This window comes from Stylophora pistillata, chromosome 9 (genome assembly GCF_964205215.1).
Source record: "Stylophora pistillata chromosome 9, jaStyPist1.2, whole genome shotgun sequence".
Taxonomy (NCBI): domain Eukaryota; kingdom Metazoa; phylum Cnidaria; class Anthozoa; order Scleractinia; family Pocilloporidae; genus Stylophora; species Stylophora pistillata.
In genome coordinates, this window is record NC_142527.1 from 2581166 (window position 1) to 2598667 (window position 17502).

Sequence of the window (17502 nt, forward strand, 5' to 3'; positions counted from 1 at the left end):
ACTTAGTCTTATTACTGGACCTGATATCGTATCCCGGCATCCTTGTTGAGTCAGGCCGCCAGATTCACCACAACAGATCAGGTAAGTTGCCCTTGGAACAGGCTTAGCTTTGACTTTTGATAATCTCATTTGATCTCAAACAGAAAATTGAGATAACCAGCTTGTTTATTCTCTTCTGTTCCGGGGGTTTGATTGGTCGTCAGTGTGAAGTGGCTACCTAGAGGAAGAACACTTTTCGGAGGAAGGCAGGTTCGTAGCTTGGCTCTCTTCGTTCAGCACTATTCAGTTTGTACAATTAAATGTAACCTTTCTTTTTCTTAACTCCAGTGTAACATCAAATGAAACTAAAGGAGGAGTAAAGGGGGCCATTACAAACTGGGAAGGGGGCTAAAGTTTCCACTCGCTTAAACCAGGGGAAAATTATTAGCTCATAGTCTTCTTCCAACAAAGGATTAAATTTTCAGTTATAACTTACTCTTAAATTTCCAAAGATAACAATCGAATCGGAGGGAAAGAGTGAGCTCGAGGTTCTATCAAAGAAATAAGTGATAAAAAATAACTACTAACAGACAAAAAAACGTAGATTCTCAACGGCAATGACTGATCTCAAAACTCAGGACCAAAACTGAAAAACGCAATGCCATCTTCCTCAGAATGGTAAGCATACGTACGAAGTTTTCTAAAATAAAATCACAGACGGTTAAAAAAGATAAGAAGGCGCTTGAAAAGAATTAGGTTTGTCCAAAATAACTTCAAGTTCGTTCAGCACCAAGATGTTGAATTTGATATTAGGGTCAGTGGAGAGAAAAGAACAAGAACCGTCGATTCTAGACCACTCAACCTTGAGTTGGTAAAAGTATTTAAGGAAACGTCAACACCTTAAAGTGTTGTCTCTAAGTATTGATCATGTCGTAAGCGTTCAACTCAGAAGTGCTTCTTTGTAAAATACGACCGCAACTGATAATCTTTACATTAGTCAGAATGTTGCAAATAGCTAACGTTCAACGGTATTCTCGAGATTTTTAACCTAAATAATGTAACATCGAGATTCCAGCACAAATCGGACATTCGTGACAAGATGAAGAAACATCATTCTTCATTGCATCTTCAGTTCTTATCCTATTTGAGACCGGGCTGGTCTTTAGTTTTTCCTCCGAAAATTCAGGTACTGGAATGTTTATTAGATTGTACATGTACTCTCAGTCGAATAAACACATTATGTAAAGCTAATTTGGCCTTCCACAGATGTAGACGACCGTTGTCATAGCTGCCATAATTGAAAAGGCTTTCCTTCAAAGTGTGCGCTGTCATACAGTGACTCTAACATTTCGTGGGTTATTCATTTTAACGCCTTTGCGATTGAAGAAACGTTTAGTTCTTCCTGAACTGTTTCGTCAGTTTCTCTCTCCTGTTTGTCTCGAATGAAGCAAAACGTGTTAAACGAAGTGATATCCAAGAGACGAGATCCCTTTTCTTGCTTAAAAAAATAACAAAACACAAACAAAAACACACAAAAAGACTAACAATTAGTTTCTTCGCGGGAGTAAAATAATTTATTTGAGGTAAGACGCCGGTAGTATTTTGACCAGTCGTTATTTGATAAGAAGCTCAGTCAAACAGCAAAATTGATTTTCACGATCATAACAAGTAATAATGTCATTTTTATCCTTATCATTGTCGTTATAATCATTATTTATGGGAAAAAAGAAAAACTCTCCGACATTTTTCTGTAATTTAAAACAGTTATCATGGCTTCCATACTCTGTTATATGGCGCTGTTTTTGTGTGCTGTGGCCTCAAGTGAGGGATGCTCGTGCTTTGTGCCGACACCACCACCATCGGAAAACTGGAAAGGAAATCATTTTGCATACTGGAACAAGAAACGGTTTTGCGCCGCAGACTTTGGTGAGATTCTTCTTTGAAATTGTTAAGTTTCAAATCTACCTCATTGAGTTGGTCGGCTTGGCAGTAATTTAGCCGGCCTACATTTCATAGGGAAGAAGCATGCTCCAAAAACCATAAATGTGTTTGCAGCAGCCATTAAAAAAGCTTTTCACAGATTCCGAGGGGAAACCTAACATTCGCGGACGCTACCAGTTTTAAACTTACTCAGTAGACAATCTCGATGTTTGGGTTGTTCACAAGTTTCCATCGCCAGCGTTATTGCGGATTATTTTCTAATGCTTCGTTCCCTTTTCTAGGCGGTGTATTTACCTCTAATTTACTTACAACAGCTATCAAAGCTAAGGTTTTGAAGAGGTCTAGACCAGAGATTTCTGGTGAGGATGACTTTTGGTCGGTCGGCCCTGTGATCTAAATTTTTTATAACCGGGTACTTTTAATTTTCTTACAACAGCTATCAAAGCCAAGGTTTGAAACGATCCGAACCAGATAATTCTGATGAAGATGACTTTTGGTCGGCGATGATTACTTACAAAATCAAAGTTTTGAAAACCTTTAAAGGATCGTTTCATAAAAAAGAAATTGTTGAGCTAAAAACCCCAGCCAGTGAGGGTATCTGTGGGGTGGACCTTTACCTCAAAGAAACTTACCTCCTGACTAATAGACTGAGCAGCAACCGTCAGTTGGAAATCTACCTGTGCAGCTGGCATGAGCTGTGGGGAGATGAGACGACAAAAAATATCCGCAAGGCCAAGAAGAAATGTTGATCATTGTTACTGTTGGTCAAGTTCGCGAGATCGGTTATAAGCGAATAATGGGAGAGTATCATAGAATGGTTTATTGGCCCTTTGAAGCGGCTTGTAATCCCATTTATATGTCAGGTGTTGGAAATAAAGAGTGTATAACGCGTAAGAGCTCTTTATCGTTTCTTGACATGTAGCTGGGGGGGAATGGGACTGGAAGTACCTCATGTGAAAATTGAAGTCCGCCAAGGAGCGTGTTAACGAGTTGCATGCTCAGTCTTCATTGGGCAATTTATTCTCTCGTCAACACATCTGGTGGTGATGTTTTAAAGCCGTCTGTTGCCATTAACAGTTAATGAACCAACTCCTATCTTAGATCTCCTCGGACCAATGTTTTGCGAAAGAAATATCAATAGTGATGGCTACACTACATAACTCTGATTAACGTAATAACTCGTTCCGCTAAGCACCCTTTCTTTGTGATAAGCACTCCCTCAAATTTGTTATTGTGAATAACAATAAGCGCCCCTACTCCGTTTACATGATAGCACTGTGAGGTTACATGTGCATTGAAATCAACCATTAGGTAGTTCATCTTCCTTTAATTGCTCACTTAGAGCCTCATTACCAAAACAGTGGTCCCTGTGCGTGCATAGTTCCTTCAAACGAATTATGTAGTCTTTAAAATTTTGCGGTGTTTGTATGGCTGGTCTTTCCAGACCGAAAGGATCCAGAGAAAATTAGTCTATTCTCCAGTCTTCTTGTTCTTTTTTAAAATTAAACACCACAGCTTTGTTTCGCTCATTCTGCTGTTTCTCAAAAATGGGATAGGAAAAAAAAAGCGCCCTTGTCCCTAATAAGCCCTCTCGCTTGAGGTACCAAATCGATACAAAAAAGTTTACAAGTGCCTTGGGCCCTAAATCAAATCATTACGGCAATTGATAAAGAGGCTTCTGTAGGAATTGAGTATTGCAGATGTCTACCTAAACCATCCAATGGAAAGATAAATTTATATAATTAAGGCTATATAACGAGGAAATCCCAACCTACTTGATAAGCGGTAAAAGCAGGGTATCCTAATCCATATTAAGTGACAAACACCTTGTGTATCAGGACCGATGATTCACTTAATCGCGTTTAAAAATCAAGGTGCCGTATTAACCAACAATTTTTTTTTTAGGGACCGTAAGAAACCCCGACGGCGACGCCAAGGAAGACTTCGATTAAAAATGAATTTCTACTCTTAGTTAGAATTTCAAAAATGGCTGCAGGAGCTTACTGTTTCATACAGCGCCACAGCTCAACTTCAGCGTGACGCATAAAATAGCCGTTGAGTTCCAAATGGAAATTAAAATAATTTGTCGTCACGGTTTCGGTTCGCAGATGACGCAAATTTTGGCGATTTCACGTTGTTGTTTTGCATAGGACGGCTAAGAAATGTACAAAGTTTCAAAACGCACGTGCTGAGCTATTGTTCTGCCAATTAGATCTCTTGTTTTTCCACGTCCTCGTTGCCGTCGCCGTCGTGGTTTCTTAAGGTCCCCAATGACATAGTTTCCTGGCAGCTGCCAAATCAACAACGTCATTGTACTTTAGTGAAGTTTTCAACATGTGTTTCAAGCGAGAGCTGGTCGCTAGCCATTGGCAGGAATCAACAAAGCGTGAGTCTAGTTTAAAATGGTCAATCCAGTAACCAGACCAGGCAGCTTTAAGTGAACAACTTCAGTACACAACAACAAGAACAACAACAACAACAACAACAACAAACAGCTTTATTTCTTCCCGGCGACTGTCTAATCTAACCGCCATTTATGAAATATTTAATCTTGAAAAACATTAAGAAAGACGACTGTTAACCTGGAATAACCAAGACGATAAAGTGATCAACACACTTGCAAATGTATTTACTATCATTAATGCTAGTTCCAGGAAACAGCCAATCGATGTAACAATTAAAGTTTTGAATTTTCAGAAAAAGTTGTTGAGCAGCGATGTTAAGCAAAGTGAGGCCCTGTTAGGGGTTTTCGGGATACGGGATATTCGCGGAAAAAAGTTACCGGGATAAGGGATATTTGAGGAAAAAGTTATTCGGATACAGGATATTGAGAAGTAGTTTCAGGGAAACGGGATATTCGCAAAAAATTGTAACTATCAGATGTTTACGTATGATGGACGATCCTCGCAGTAGATAGCGCTATTTGAGCAATAGCGAAATTCAGACCTGAAAAAATCAGGCCTGTACGGGACTCGAACCACTGACCTCTGCGATACTAGTGCAGCGCTCTAACCAATTGAGCTAACAAGCCAACTGAGAGCAGGCCGTTAAGTTGATTCGTAATGAACCCGTGAAAGTGATGAATGAGATAGAATAAATATATGAAAATCATATATTTTGAACTGCGGTATTTGATACGTATGATGGTATCGCAGAGGTCAGTGGTATCGCAGAGGTCAGTGGTTCGAGTCCCGTACAGGCCTGATTTTTTTCAGGTCTGAATTTCGCTATTGCTCAAATAGCGCTATCTACTGCGAGGATCGTCCATCATACGTATCAAATACCGCAGTTCAAAATATATGATTTTCATATATTTATTCTATCTTATCAGATGTTTGATGAGAAACGTTCTTGGATTACTAAAAATACATCCCTTTTTCTGTACTTTTGTTGATGATTAGATATAAATGAAAAATATATAAGTGTAAAACAAACCGTTTTTCATTTTCTTGACCAGTCATCGGCTCATCATGGACACTATGTAAGGGTAACGTGAAGTACTAAAAATACCGCGCCAGCACTCGATCGAGGCAGCGCCACCTGATCGAGGCAAGACCTCTGTAATCGCGCAGGTCAAAGTCATTCATGACGTTACGGCGTGTATTTATAAAATCAACTGCGACAAACCAGTCTCCAAATGGTCCTTTCAGACAAAACTTGAAGAGCAGCAAAAGGGTAAACTTGTTGAACGTTTAAAAGTGTCATCCGGCCTGGTGAAGCGAACGAAGGAGCTCGGAATTTTTGACTTCAAAGTAAAACTTCATTCAGTACAAGCGAAATGTGCCCGAGGCTGAGTTTCCGAAGGGACGAATATTTGCAATTGATAGTCAAGATCAGTTCGAAGTTGTCAGACCTCTTCTCCAAGCTACTTGAAAACGATACTTTTCCAGTTTACGTTTTAATGCCAGTGAACGAATATTATAAAATATATCGTAGCAAGTAACATATGAAAAATCGCGATACTTTAATTTCCGGGATATTTGTAACCGGAATTTATGGGGTACGGGATATTTGGTCAAATAATTACAGGGATACGGGATATTAAGACCCCCCCAAATGGGGCCTCCAAAGTCTCAAATAATAATTTTTTGGAGATTTTTTTTTATGATGATAAAATATTCAAAAGTATCTGCATTTTACTCTTTATTGTTATATTTTTCTTGGTTAATTCCAGAGCATTCAATGATATGAACTGTTACCTCTCTAAAACTACCAGCCCTCTATACAACAGACACTTTTCTTTCTCCTCAAGGTGGTCGTTGTAGAAAGTTCATATTGTATAAATTATGTTCACCAAGCAGTGCACCAACTTCCTGTTACAGGTGTTAAAGGTATATCAAGCGTGTAACTATCACCAACATAATTTATAACTACTCTACAAACAGTTCGGGCCTTGTAACAGAACATTCGATCGAAGGTTTAGCAGCTTCAGTTCAGAGCCTAAGAATTTACAGAGAATTTAAGGTAATGGCCTTGAACTACTCAAGTTACAAGTTTTATTACTTCCTTGGAATCTAAACATTAAAAGGCAGAATCAGATGCAAACTGAGAGATAGAGTTGTGTTGCTTTTAATAAATAGATGATTTTTTAAATTTCTATAGGAAAATTCCTTACCTGACGAGGGAATTCCGCGTTAAATTGCACGCGAAAACCGATGTCGCACGAATCACGAAAAAAAAGCATATAAAAAGCATATATAAAAAAACAGCATATATTTCTGGTGTTAAAATTCCTTTCTTCCAGGGCAGAGTGGTTCCTCAGCACCACGTAGTGCACACAATGCCCGAGTCCTCCCCTCTGAGAACGACAGAACGGCCGACGGTAACAAATGGGAATACGTGGGCTCTGTGTCAAATAATCTGAACGAGGAAGTAAGAAAACAAGATTGCAGAAATAGATGCGAACAAATCTGGGTGTAAGAGAGTGAGGGTAGACCGAGCTTCAACAGCTGGCCCAGTTACGTAGCTTTCTTTTCCTGTCTATACTCTGGAGGGGGTACGTGCGATTGCTATGGATGGGACCACAAGCCCGAATGGTGTATCAGATCAAGGTATCGCTCTGGTCGGTGCGAGGAACAATAATAACTGTCAAAACGTACGAGTATCCGATTCCCCCCTACAAGGCTTTCGGCCAGTGTAATAAATATTTTATGATGCGATATGATATCAAACCTATTTTATTTGCCTGGCCTACGAGATAAACTCATTAAAAGGAATAAGAATGCAGCACTTTTGTTTGCCTGTGACTTCATTGTATTGGTTAAAATATTTATTTTTAAGTCTGAAGATGTTTGTCAAATGGGTGACCTATTTCGTGATATATATATTTTTTTGCCTTTCTTTTTCTTCCCTTTTCTCTATTCATTTCTTTCCTTTCAATTTACGTTATCCTCTTAGGGATATGTTAGAAATGTTCAGAATAAAACGCACATTGACAACGTTTGATGACGTAGCTCTTAAGTTCAAATCGATAACAAGTCGAAATGCAGAGGTGAGATCCTGAACAAACATCGAACTAAACCCGAACAAAACTAAAATGAAACCGAACAGATTCGTTCAACGATGGCCAGAGTCGAAGCTGAACCAGATTACACGAGTCGAGCCAAGTCATACGAGACCTCATGAGTTTCTCACAATAGTCCACCATACGTAAACCGTGAGGGGTTTAGGGGAAGGTTTACGTACGGAGATCCACTGCACAGCCACCTGTCCCTGTCATCACTACAGTTTGCCGCTGAGAGTCACCTCGCAGGCTCGGTACGATTATGTGGTTAGTGCACCCATTAGCCTTTACAGGTGCGCTTAAAACTATGTCAGGTGTACACTACTGGATTCAATAATTTAAAACTTCATTATAAACAGTTTGGCCTCATTAACAAAGCATTTAATCTCAGGCTTAGTAGCTTCAGTTCAGAGCTAAAGAACTCTTCAGAAATTTTAAGGTAAGTGCCTTTAGGTTTTCCACAATTATATTATTTATTATTTCCTTGGAATCTAAATTTTGGGAGGCGGGTCAGGAAAAAAACTAAAAACTTAAACCTTTGAGAGTTGGGTCGCTTTATTTTTTATTGTTTTGATTTTCATGAACATCTCTGAATTTTTTTACTGTTCCGTGCTTTAGATTTCGTTGTGTACCCTCGAAGATCTAAGATTAATCAATGAATTACAAATACTGATTGATCACTTTCTTCTTTTCGAAAAAGGAATCATTTTTTTGCATTTTGTTCCCAAAACGTAGAAACTATCTCAAAAATACATCACCCGTTCCTTGAATGTGTTTTCATTCCAATTGATTCTAAATTATCAAACAATTCTTTAAGTAATGGTCCGTATAAGAAGTAGGTATAAAACAATAGGCCCGATCCAAATACGGCCGTTAAACATTGAGGTGTTAATCCCTTAATTCAATAAAAATCCTTGAGGCTCATCGGCGGTTTATCGATTGAGCGCGAAATTCATGCTTAACTTGGATGTAAAAACGTAGGAAATGCATTTTTGATGGCTTTGACGATATTAACCTGTTGGCAATGTTGAAAACTACATGACGCCCAAAGGAGAAAATGTTACGAAACGGGGAAAGCTGTTTTTCATATCTCTGTTGCATAACACTAGGAATCAGTTAACAAAGGGGGGGGGGGGGGAGGGGGCGGCAGTATCTGGATCTAATCAAACTGATGACAGGTCTGTTAGCTCAATGAGTTTTTTTAATCTGCTTAACTCGATTAAGGGTTGGTAAGGGTTGGCCATGAGCCATTTGACGATTGACGGCTATCTTCCGAAAACGACTAGCTCATTACAATTGCCAATTTCCTCTCTCCTCATGGTGGAAATTGTAGACTGAAATGTTTCAACGTATAAATTGTGAACACCAGTTAGTACACCTTTTGCCCTTTACAGGTGCTGTTAAAACTATGTCAGGCGTGCACCTGCCGGTTTGATAAAGTAGAATTCCTTCATAATCAGAATGATCTAACTAACAGAGTATTTGATCTGTGGTTTAGCAGCTTCAGTTCACAGCTAAAGAACTCCTCAGAAATTTCAAGGTAAGGGCCTTGAAGTCTCCTTGAGTTACATGTTTTGTCACTTCCTTGGAATCTAAAAGTTAAGAGGCGGAATCAAGGACAAACAAAAAAGAGTTATTTTGCTCCTGTTGTATCGATGGTTTTCTCATTAGCATTATTTTTTTCTGTGACAGTTCTGTGCTTCATATTTGGATGTGTAACCCTGACAATCTTCAGGTTAACATTGAAAAACCAATATTGATAGAATACTTCATGTTGTTAAAAACTGTACGTTACATTTATTAGTCTTAAAATTGGTGACATCATAAGTGATTTCGTTTGTTTATTACTTAACCAAACAGCATGTATGCAGCACGTGTTTTATCGCCCCATATATGGCGCTGTTCCACGTGCTTACAATGAGACGTGGTGTGTGTTTTCGTGAGAGTCGTGAGTGGGATTTAACTGAAGTGTAATAGCAAAATTGAATCAAGCGAATATTTCGTGAGTACAGATTTTGCACGTTTTCGACAATGTTGTTAGATTATGTTAACATATCAAAATGCAGAAATCGATCAAGAATCGAAATTGACATTACTCAATTCTTTGATCTAATATTCATTTAATCTTCTGGTTTAAGAGTTGACCATTTTAAACTTTCTGGCCATGTAACGATTGATTGTTACCCTTTTAAAACGATTAGCTCCTTACACCAGCAATTTCATCTCTTCCCAAGTTGGAGATTGTGGAAATATTTTAATCATTATAAATTGGTTACACCAGTTAGTACAAACACCAGTTAGGACACTTATTGAACCTTTGACAACTATTGCTCCTTTACAGGTAAGGTTAAAACTTTGTCAGGCGTTCACTTGTTGGTTAAATAATTTATAACTTCTTTATAAAAGTTTGGTCTTATCAACAGAGCATTTAATCACAGCTTTAGCAGCTTCAGTTCAGAGCTAAAGAACTCTTCAGAGATTTAAAGGTAAGGGCACTGAGGTCTTCTTTTCGAGTTACATGTTTTATCACTTCGAACTGAATTCCTTGGAATCAAAAACTTAAGAGGCAGAATCAAAAACAATACTATAAAAGCATTTAGAATTGTGCTCTTGTTGTATCGTTGTCTTTTTTATCATTATCATTATTTTTTATTATTATTTACAGTTCTTTGCTTCATATTTCGATGTGTAACCCTTAGCCCATCCATTGTTTGTTTCTATGTACGTAAAAATGAGTAGGCATCAGTACAAGTTTATTTCACCGGGGAGGGGGGTGGGTGGGGGGGGGCGCGTTTACGTTATAACCCTCATACTTCTTCAATTGTCCTTGAAACCAGACTTATCATAGCTGGTTGCCCCCAAAAAAATCACTTTAAGATTTATCATTTACTTATCTCATTTCTGTTATGTATGGACATTTTTCCTCTTGTTCTAAATTTTTTTCCTTTATCGTGATTTACATTCTGCTACTTTTTGTCCATATAATTTTGCGATCGCTTGTATAAGTTTGAGTAGTTCATCTTTTTTCATTTGCGTTTGAGTTCTGAGAGTCAATTTCAATTACAACTAACTTGTAAGTTAATCGTGTTTTTTTGTTAATGCAACCGCAAAAAGGGAAATCGTGTCATTTGAAATAAACTGGCAAGTTGAGACAATTGCCTGTTTTTGCCGCAGTAGAACTTTTTGAAAGAACCTATGAACCATGAGCTCCTGTTTCAAACGTTTTATTCTATTCTTTTCCTACCTGCATTTGCCTTTCTGCTGCTCGTCTCTTTTGAAAAACGATCTTCAATGACTTGTGAAGTTGTCTGCAAACAGTCAAGAACCCTAATTTGTCTCAAATCTTTCACTTATCCTAAACCTCATTTGGAGACCGCGAGAGGACTAGGTTCTAGTGGCGATGGGGAGGGGTTAGGTCCTAGCGCGGAAAGCTTAGCCATCTGATTCTCATCAAGTCTCTTTTGCATTAATTTTGGAGGGAGATATATAAAGGAGACTTATTCCAACCACCAATACACAGCTCACAGAGTGGTGGTTGCAAACAAAAAGGATACAATTCTTGTGTTCGAATTTGCCTCTTCCAGAACAGAGTGGTAACCCAGCACCATGTAGTTCAGGCAATACCCAAGTGCAACTCGCACCCGGTAAAACGGCTAGCGGCCACAAATGGAAGTGAACAGGCTCTGTGCCTATTGGGTATGAGGAACAAAGGAAAAGAGATTGTAGACACAAGTGCCATCAGGCGTGCGAGGACGCAAAAGAGGGTGGGCCAAACTTCGAAAGGTGGCCTAACTGTACTGCTTTCTCGTCTCGGGTAGAGTCCGGAGGGGGTACGTGCCATTGCTACGGGTGGGACCACAAGCCTGAATGGTATTCTGACTCAGATTACCGCTCTGGTTGGTGCGAGGTACCATGAGAAGTGGTCGAAGCGTATGAGGTTCCAATCTTCTCCTACAAATATTTTGGCCGGTGTAATAAAGATTCTTTGTGACCAAATAAATCTGAATAATTTGCTTGGAAATTAAAATAAGGAAACTCTTTTAATGAGATAAGAACGAAGCATTTGTGTTTGATCCATGAATTCATAATTTTATAGAATCTTTCATAACCTGAGGAGGGAATTTTGTGTTAAATTGCACGCAAAAACCGATATCGCACAAATCGCGAAGTGATTAGTGCGATATCGGTTTCAAGTGCAATTTAACGCGGAATTCACGAGTCAGGTAATGGATTTTCCTTGAATCACATAATTGAATAAAAATAAGGGAAAAGGGGAAAAGCAGTGTTTATCCTGTTCGCGAAACAAGAGATGCGAAGCAGTATCACTTGGCCTCGTTTTCACTTTGCAATACCCTGCTTAATACCTGGCTTCGTTAACCAATCAGAATGCGATTTTATTCAATTATGCGATTCTAGTCAAAATCAGGCACTATTTTTGAATACTTAGCGCGGGGCTGTGGAGGAGCCAATTAGTTATCGGAATTCGTTTATTGGTAGGAAGGATCCAAAATTATCTATATCATTTGTAATTTTATGTGCGGTGTGACGTATAATCTCCTCCAGAAAGAAAACAACTGAAGACAATATCAAAGTATTTTATAATCATTCTTTATTCATATCGCCGTTCTTTCTCGAACGAAGCATCTTTCATTTTTTCTTACGTGGAATACATGGGATCTATGATGACGAGCAGTTGTTCGCGGTGGAAAATCCGGCAAGTGCAATGAGGTCCTCGGCGGACAAAGATGCCCATGGCACATTCCAGCCACACCGGTTGATGTAGAGGCTTTCACCGTCTATTTTACCGGTCAAGAGGTAATATTCACCTTTTTGAAGGTCTATTCCACAACCACCTATCCTTGTCAAGACATTAGTTCGATCTTCAATATGAACATCTGGGTTTCGACCGCTCCGAAACGGCCTCGTCACTATTCGGTCGCTTCCTTTGAATTTTTTCCAAATGGTAACTTCGTATTCTTTCTCGCTGTCCGGATCTGTAAGACCACGAGCCTCAGCTTTGATGGCTGTGAAATACAGAGAAAAGCGCGGTGTTAAACTGTTGGAAAAGAAACTGTCTCGATGGCAATTTTCTAAACATTCCGCAAAATAACAGCTGAATTATGATGACCGATTTCATTTGGTGTCCAAAAATATTTTGCAGAATAATCCATTGAGTGATATACCAAGGAGTTCTCCATTTGTATTACCTTTTTCACCTATTCTCTTACGAACCTCAGCTTGGACGGCTGTTGAATAAAGAGAAAAGTGCCGTGTTAAAATGTTGGGAAAAAATTATCTCGATGGCAATTTCCTAAACATTCCGAAAATGACAGCTGAATTATGAAGACCGATTTCCTTTAGTGTACAAAAACATTTTGCCTAATAATCCATTGAGTGATATACCAAGGAGTTCTCCATTTGTATTACCTTTTTCTTTAAGAGCGGTAAAAAGACTTCTGCGTGATCCTTCAAATTTCTACTTATCTTCGGACTTCAAGTGTCGTGATTACCTCTTAACATGATCAGCTCCTCGATTTAATGGTTCACGAAGTCGAGGCTTACAAGAAAATTGCCGTTGCCATGCCAGAGGAAACTTTGTGTAACGACAGACTCATACTTTTAAACTTCTCTTTCTACGAAGTCCTTCATTACAAATAAAGTCATAAAAATTTAAAATGCTTCAGGTAGGAAATTATACAAAGAATAGGGAGGGTTATAGAAAATTAAAGTCAAACCACAAAAGGAGACTTACTTCCTCATTTCTCTTTCATTTTAAGCGATGTGGTTCTACTGTATTTTCTGGCCAGGGATTCAAACATATCGAACCTAGTCTAGTTTACTTATGTCAATTCAGTCGCGCAGAGTTTCGTGTGGTTTCCCGGATGTATAAACAGAAGCGTGGTTGACCTGGACCCTTTATTCATAAATAGGCCATTTCCGAATTACGTTTGGCCTCTTTTTTAAAACGAGGCCTGGTGCTCAACCATACGTATGAAAATGAGTTTAATTTGCATATGAATGAAAACTTATTACAATACGAAAAGATGAACACCAGGACTCGCTTTGAAAATGAGGCTAAAGGCAATTCGGAAATGGGTTATTCCCAAGTAACTGTGAAATGTTCAGCAGGCAACCGTGGATGATACTCCTACTCTTGTACGTTGGATCAGCAATGATCTGATCGGCCCAAAATAACGAATATAAAATATAAATATAGAGGCAAGACCGATACAACGTAGATAAGTAAATTTTAAGACGGAGCACTATATTTCGGCTGGCCAAACCAGCCTTCTTCAGGTGCAGTGGGAATTAACAGAGAATTGGGCTCCCCCTTTCGCTGCTACACGTTTCATTGTAAATTAAATACGAGAATTTGGTGCACGTGTTGGGTCAAGATAACAGTTTAAATGTGATCAGTTTGAGTATTCTCATCACCTGTTTGCTGGATAGTGGATGTTATATCATAGCTAGAAGATACAGGTTAATCACTTTTGCGAGTTTAGGGGTTCAAGAGCAGGTAAACAAGAATAAAAACAGAAATTAATGACTGAGTGAAAATGAAATCAAAACTTTTGAATCATCGGGGTAGCTCCTCACCGAATTCATCTCTGCATAAAATCTCCCAATGGTCTGTGGTAACGCAACTGCACCCCTCGCTTAGGGCCACGGCGCACAAAATCACTGTCATAAAAGACAGAATTGAAGCCATTTCCGCTGTCTTGTTCTATGGAAAAAGAGCACAAACTTTCACTGTTTGACGGAGTTAGTTGTGCGAAAGGCTGTTTCTCATAATATCTGCTTAGTGAGACTTGAAAGCCGAGCTTGTTCACTTGAGCTTGTTAATTTACCTGACTTGTTCTAGAGAACTTGACTGTAACACGTCTTAACTGATGAATCAGGATGGCAGTATTAGTTATAGACAAAATTTAAAACATGAAATTTGATAGAAGATACTTATCTCTATTGGATGTTTTTAATGTTCACTTACTTATATTACGTTCTTTGAATAAAGATAACGAAGGTAATTATTTTCAAATATTTTTTTTTTTGTTTTTTTTATTTCTTTTATTTTGCACAGAGGAAGTAGACTGTACCGATTCCATATTCTTTACCCCAGTTTTGCATTTTATTTATTATCATTTTCTCCCCATTTATTCGGCTAGGTCTGTTTAAGTAGAGCTGACCACAAGTATCTCAACAATTTTTTTTAACTTACAAAAATCTCCTTTTCGTGTATAATAAAATATGGAACTCGATCTACACTTTTCATCTATGAAAGTTATACATCTGAAACAATATACCTATTTTTTAACAAAAATTATTACATTTGTACTTCAAAACAAATCACGGAAAGGAAAACTAATTTTGAATCACATGAGTCGTCTCGGCTATAGCTCCAGTTCTAACAACGGTCTTCGTTGTCAAGACAACGATCTGTTTCTGACTAAGAAATGATTAACTCAGTGAAGACTATACATACGACTTTACTCCATTTTTCAGTCAGAGGAACATCACAAATCCACTGCAGCCTTCTCCAAAAAAATTCGGTGATAATTTTTTTGCTACGAGACCGCGGCGTCATGAAAAATAACCATTAAATCATGTTAATTTGAGTGGTTAGAGAGTAGATTTGGAACGTGCACAAACTACACGTTATTCTCCAGTTTCCACCTACGCTAATGCGTTCATTTTCAAAAGAATTCATTTTCGTTTCAAAAAAAACAGCACGGAACTAGATTAATTTATTGCCTGCTCACGCAACCATTTTCAAATTGGTTAATATCAGTAAAAAGCCTTAATATAATTTGAACGTGATACAAATCGCATGCCACATCATCGCTAGGCCTGTGAATAAAACTTATTAAAGTAGATGCAATGAAACCTTTTAAGACAAAACCTTATTTGAATAATTAAATCAACCATTATAACTCCCGTATGGGCAGTTGTTGTCAAGGCAACAATCTTTTGATGGGTTAGATTGATTATATACATCAAGAAGAGGTAAAAAGAGCAAAACAAACGACTTAAATTTTCGTTCAAAACCTTTGAAAAATCAACAATCATTTGAAGTTCTCTCGAAAACTACCGTGTTTCTTTTCGTGACGATACCGTGACGTCATCACGATTAGCGATCACATCATTTAATTGGTTGATTAGAGGGCAAGTTATTCGTTACTCAGCAGGCACCATACACGCTTACACGTTTCAAAAAAAATATCGATTTTTTTTGCCCACTTAAAAGTACACAAAAGCATATTATAGTATGGCCCGCTCACGGATTCCTTTAATTTTGGCTAATTTTTGAAAGAAAAACCTTGGGTGTGACGGAAAACAAATGAAAACCAGCTGACTTGTGTAATAACCTCGGTGCAGGGAGAAAAAGAGGCTCGTTTGATTTGTTTTGACCTGTTTTGGGCAAAGTAGCGTATCGAAATTTCTCTCAAGTATTTTTGCCACTAAGAGAGTAACGACTTTAGAGCAAATTCAATTAATTGTACGGTCAACTGGCATAATACCTCCTTCGAAAGTGATACGAAGGGAGTCAAGCAAAGCTCGACAGCGAAAGCAACGATTGTTGTTCAGGAAGAGAATAAATTTACGGAACAATTTCTCTGTACGCGCATTTTAAATTTGTGTACGTATTTTCTTGCAGATATTTTTCACATGTATTTAGGCCCAACATAGCAATTATTACAAAAATTCGCTTCTCTATTTCCTTTCTGTTTTGGCTCGGTTATGTCCCCTTGAAAGATATAAAGCCAGGGGCTTGTCCAGTTATAACTTATATACAAGAGGCCATACAGCGGCCTTCACTTGGGCTTCCTGAGTGGGAATGGAGCGATAGCGCTGTCATTACGACAGTGGAATTTGCTTGAAAATTTTTTTCCACACAAACATCTTGAGTTTTCTGCTTTTCTGTGAGTGACGTTGTAACATGTTCACTGGAATCCTATTGGGTAGATATTCGAACTCAGTTGCACAATGATTATTTGGAAGAACTTAATCATTAAGCTCTCTCTCAGTTACATTTTGACCCAAGAGAGGTAAACAGTTTCAAACTCTTCCACTGAAGTATGTTTTCAGAGCTTTGGGAAGAGACTTCGGCAATAAAAAAGTTCCATTGATAATTATTATTTGCATGCTTTTCGCTTTGAGGAAAAAGAGCTTTAATCTTAATAATAACAATATAGCGCTTATTCGCACGCGTTCTAAGCGCTTTACATCCATTGTATTACAGTATGACTTAGAAATATAAAAACGCATTTAAAAACGTGTGTTTTCAGTTTAGATTTAAAAATATCTAAACTGGGCGAAGACTTGATTTCTAAAGGTAAGGAGTTCCATAAAAAGGGAGCAGCTACTGTAAAAGATCTAAAACCATAAGACTTAACCCTTATCATGCTGAGTTCGAGTTCAGGTTACAATCCCCTAAACTGACTTTATTTTTAGTAACACACTTATACATGACAGTTGATCCTTTCATCAGCAGTGCAAGCTTTACATTTCATCAAATCCCAACAACCTATATATCAAATTAAAGCTTAGGAAATTGCCTTTCTGATTATTCTATTACAATAAACTTTTAACCTATTTTGCTTTTAAAATTTTAGCTATGAAATCATGCTTTTGGAAAAACTTGACAAAAATTATACATTAATAAAAAACAAATGATATTAATTTCTTCCAAAAATTATCTGTACAAGCCTAAAATGGCAATCAGAGTTAAGCCCTAGTCCACCAGCTTAATAAAACAATTCCTGTGTCTGTGACAACATTTGTTTTTCTCAATACAGTAGCAAGACTGCATACTTGTCAAGTCAACACATAATCAAAATTAGGAATTTATGTACATTGCTTGGTTTTGAATTAGTTCAAAACAGTCAGCTCAGTTGTTGGGGTCTATGTTGTAAATTTATCTATTTCTGTGTTTGAATTGACTTCAAAACCTAACAAAACCAAACAAAAGATGAATAATGGTTAGTATCAGTTAGTTTCAGCATCCTCATTGTCATTATTGGCATCGTGTCTTCGAATGTAGGCAGCAACATAGTCCTGAACAGTGTGGAACAACTGGAAGC

At 38.0% G+C, this 17502-nt stretch overlaps 1 protein-coding gene and 1 long non-coding RNA gene across 4 annotated transcripts; one reads left to right on the plus strand and one right to left on the minus strand.

Moving 5' to 3' along the window:
- Positions 1-7787: 7787 nt before the first annotated feature.
- LOC111328123 (uncharacterized) lies at positions 7788-11256 on the plus strand. 2 transcript variants are annotated; one of them, XR_015991937.1, is made up of 4 exons: positions 7788-7862; positions 8922-8963; positions 9847-9909; positions 10902-11256. It is a non-coding gene; the product is annotated as an uncharacterized LOC111328123 (long non-coding RNA). The 2 variants fall into 2 exon arrangements; XR_002694589.2 differs by having other exon boundaries at positions 11008-11256.
- A 753-nt stretch (positions 11257-12009) lies between these two features.
- On the minus strand, positions 12010-15016 carry LOC111327237 (metalloproteinase inhibitor 1). Of its 2 annotated transcripts, none has more exons than XM_088734003.1 (4): positions 14904-15016; positions 14021-14147; positions 12631-12669; positions 12010-12447 (listed from the first exon to the last, which is right to left on the minus strand). In XM_088734003.1, exons 1-4 carry the CDS (start codon positions 15003-15005, stop codon positions 12101-12103), a joined length of 615 nt encoding a protein of 204 aa, XP_088590129.1. In that variant the 5' UTR covers positions 15006-15016; the 3' UTR covers positions 12010-12100. The 2 variants fall into 2 exon arrangements, with proteins under 2 accessions (XP_088590129.1, XP_022787105.2); XM_022931370.2 differs by lacking the exon at positions 14904-15016 and adding an exon at positions 14272-14426.
- Positions 15017-17502: the final 2486 nt, after the last annotated feature.

Bases quoted from the DNA above. Each gene is read 5' to 3' on its own strand.
- LOC111327237 (XM_088734003.1), bottom strand. From the start codon at position 15,005: ATGACGCCGCGGTCTCGTAGCAAAAAAATTATCACCGAATTTTTTTGG. The intron at 14,148-14,903 runs GTATGTATAGTC...CTTTTTCCATAG, and splicing joins CTGAAAAATGGAGTAAAGTC to AACAAGACAGCGGAAATGGC. The intron at 12,448-12,630 runs GTAATACAAATG...TGTATTTCACAG, and splicing joins TAAGAGAATAGGTGAAAAAG to CCATCAAAGCTGAGGCTCGT.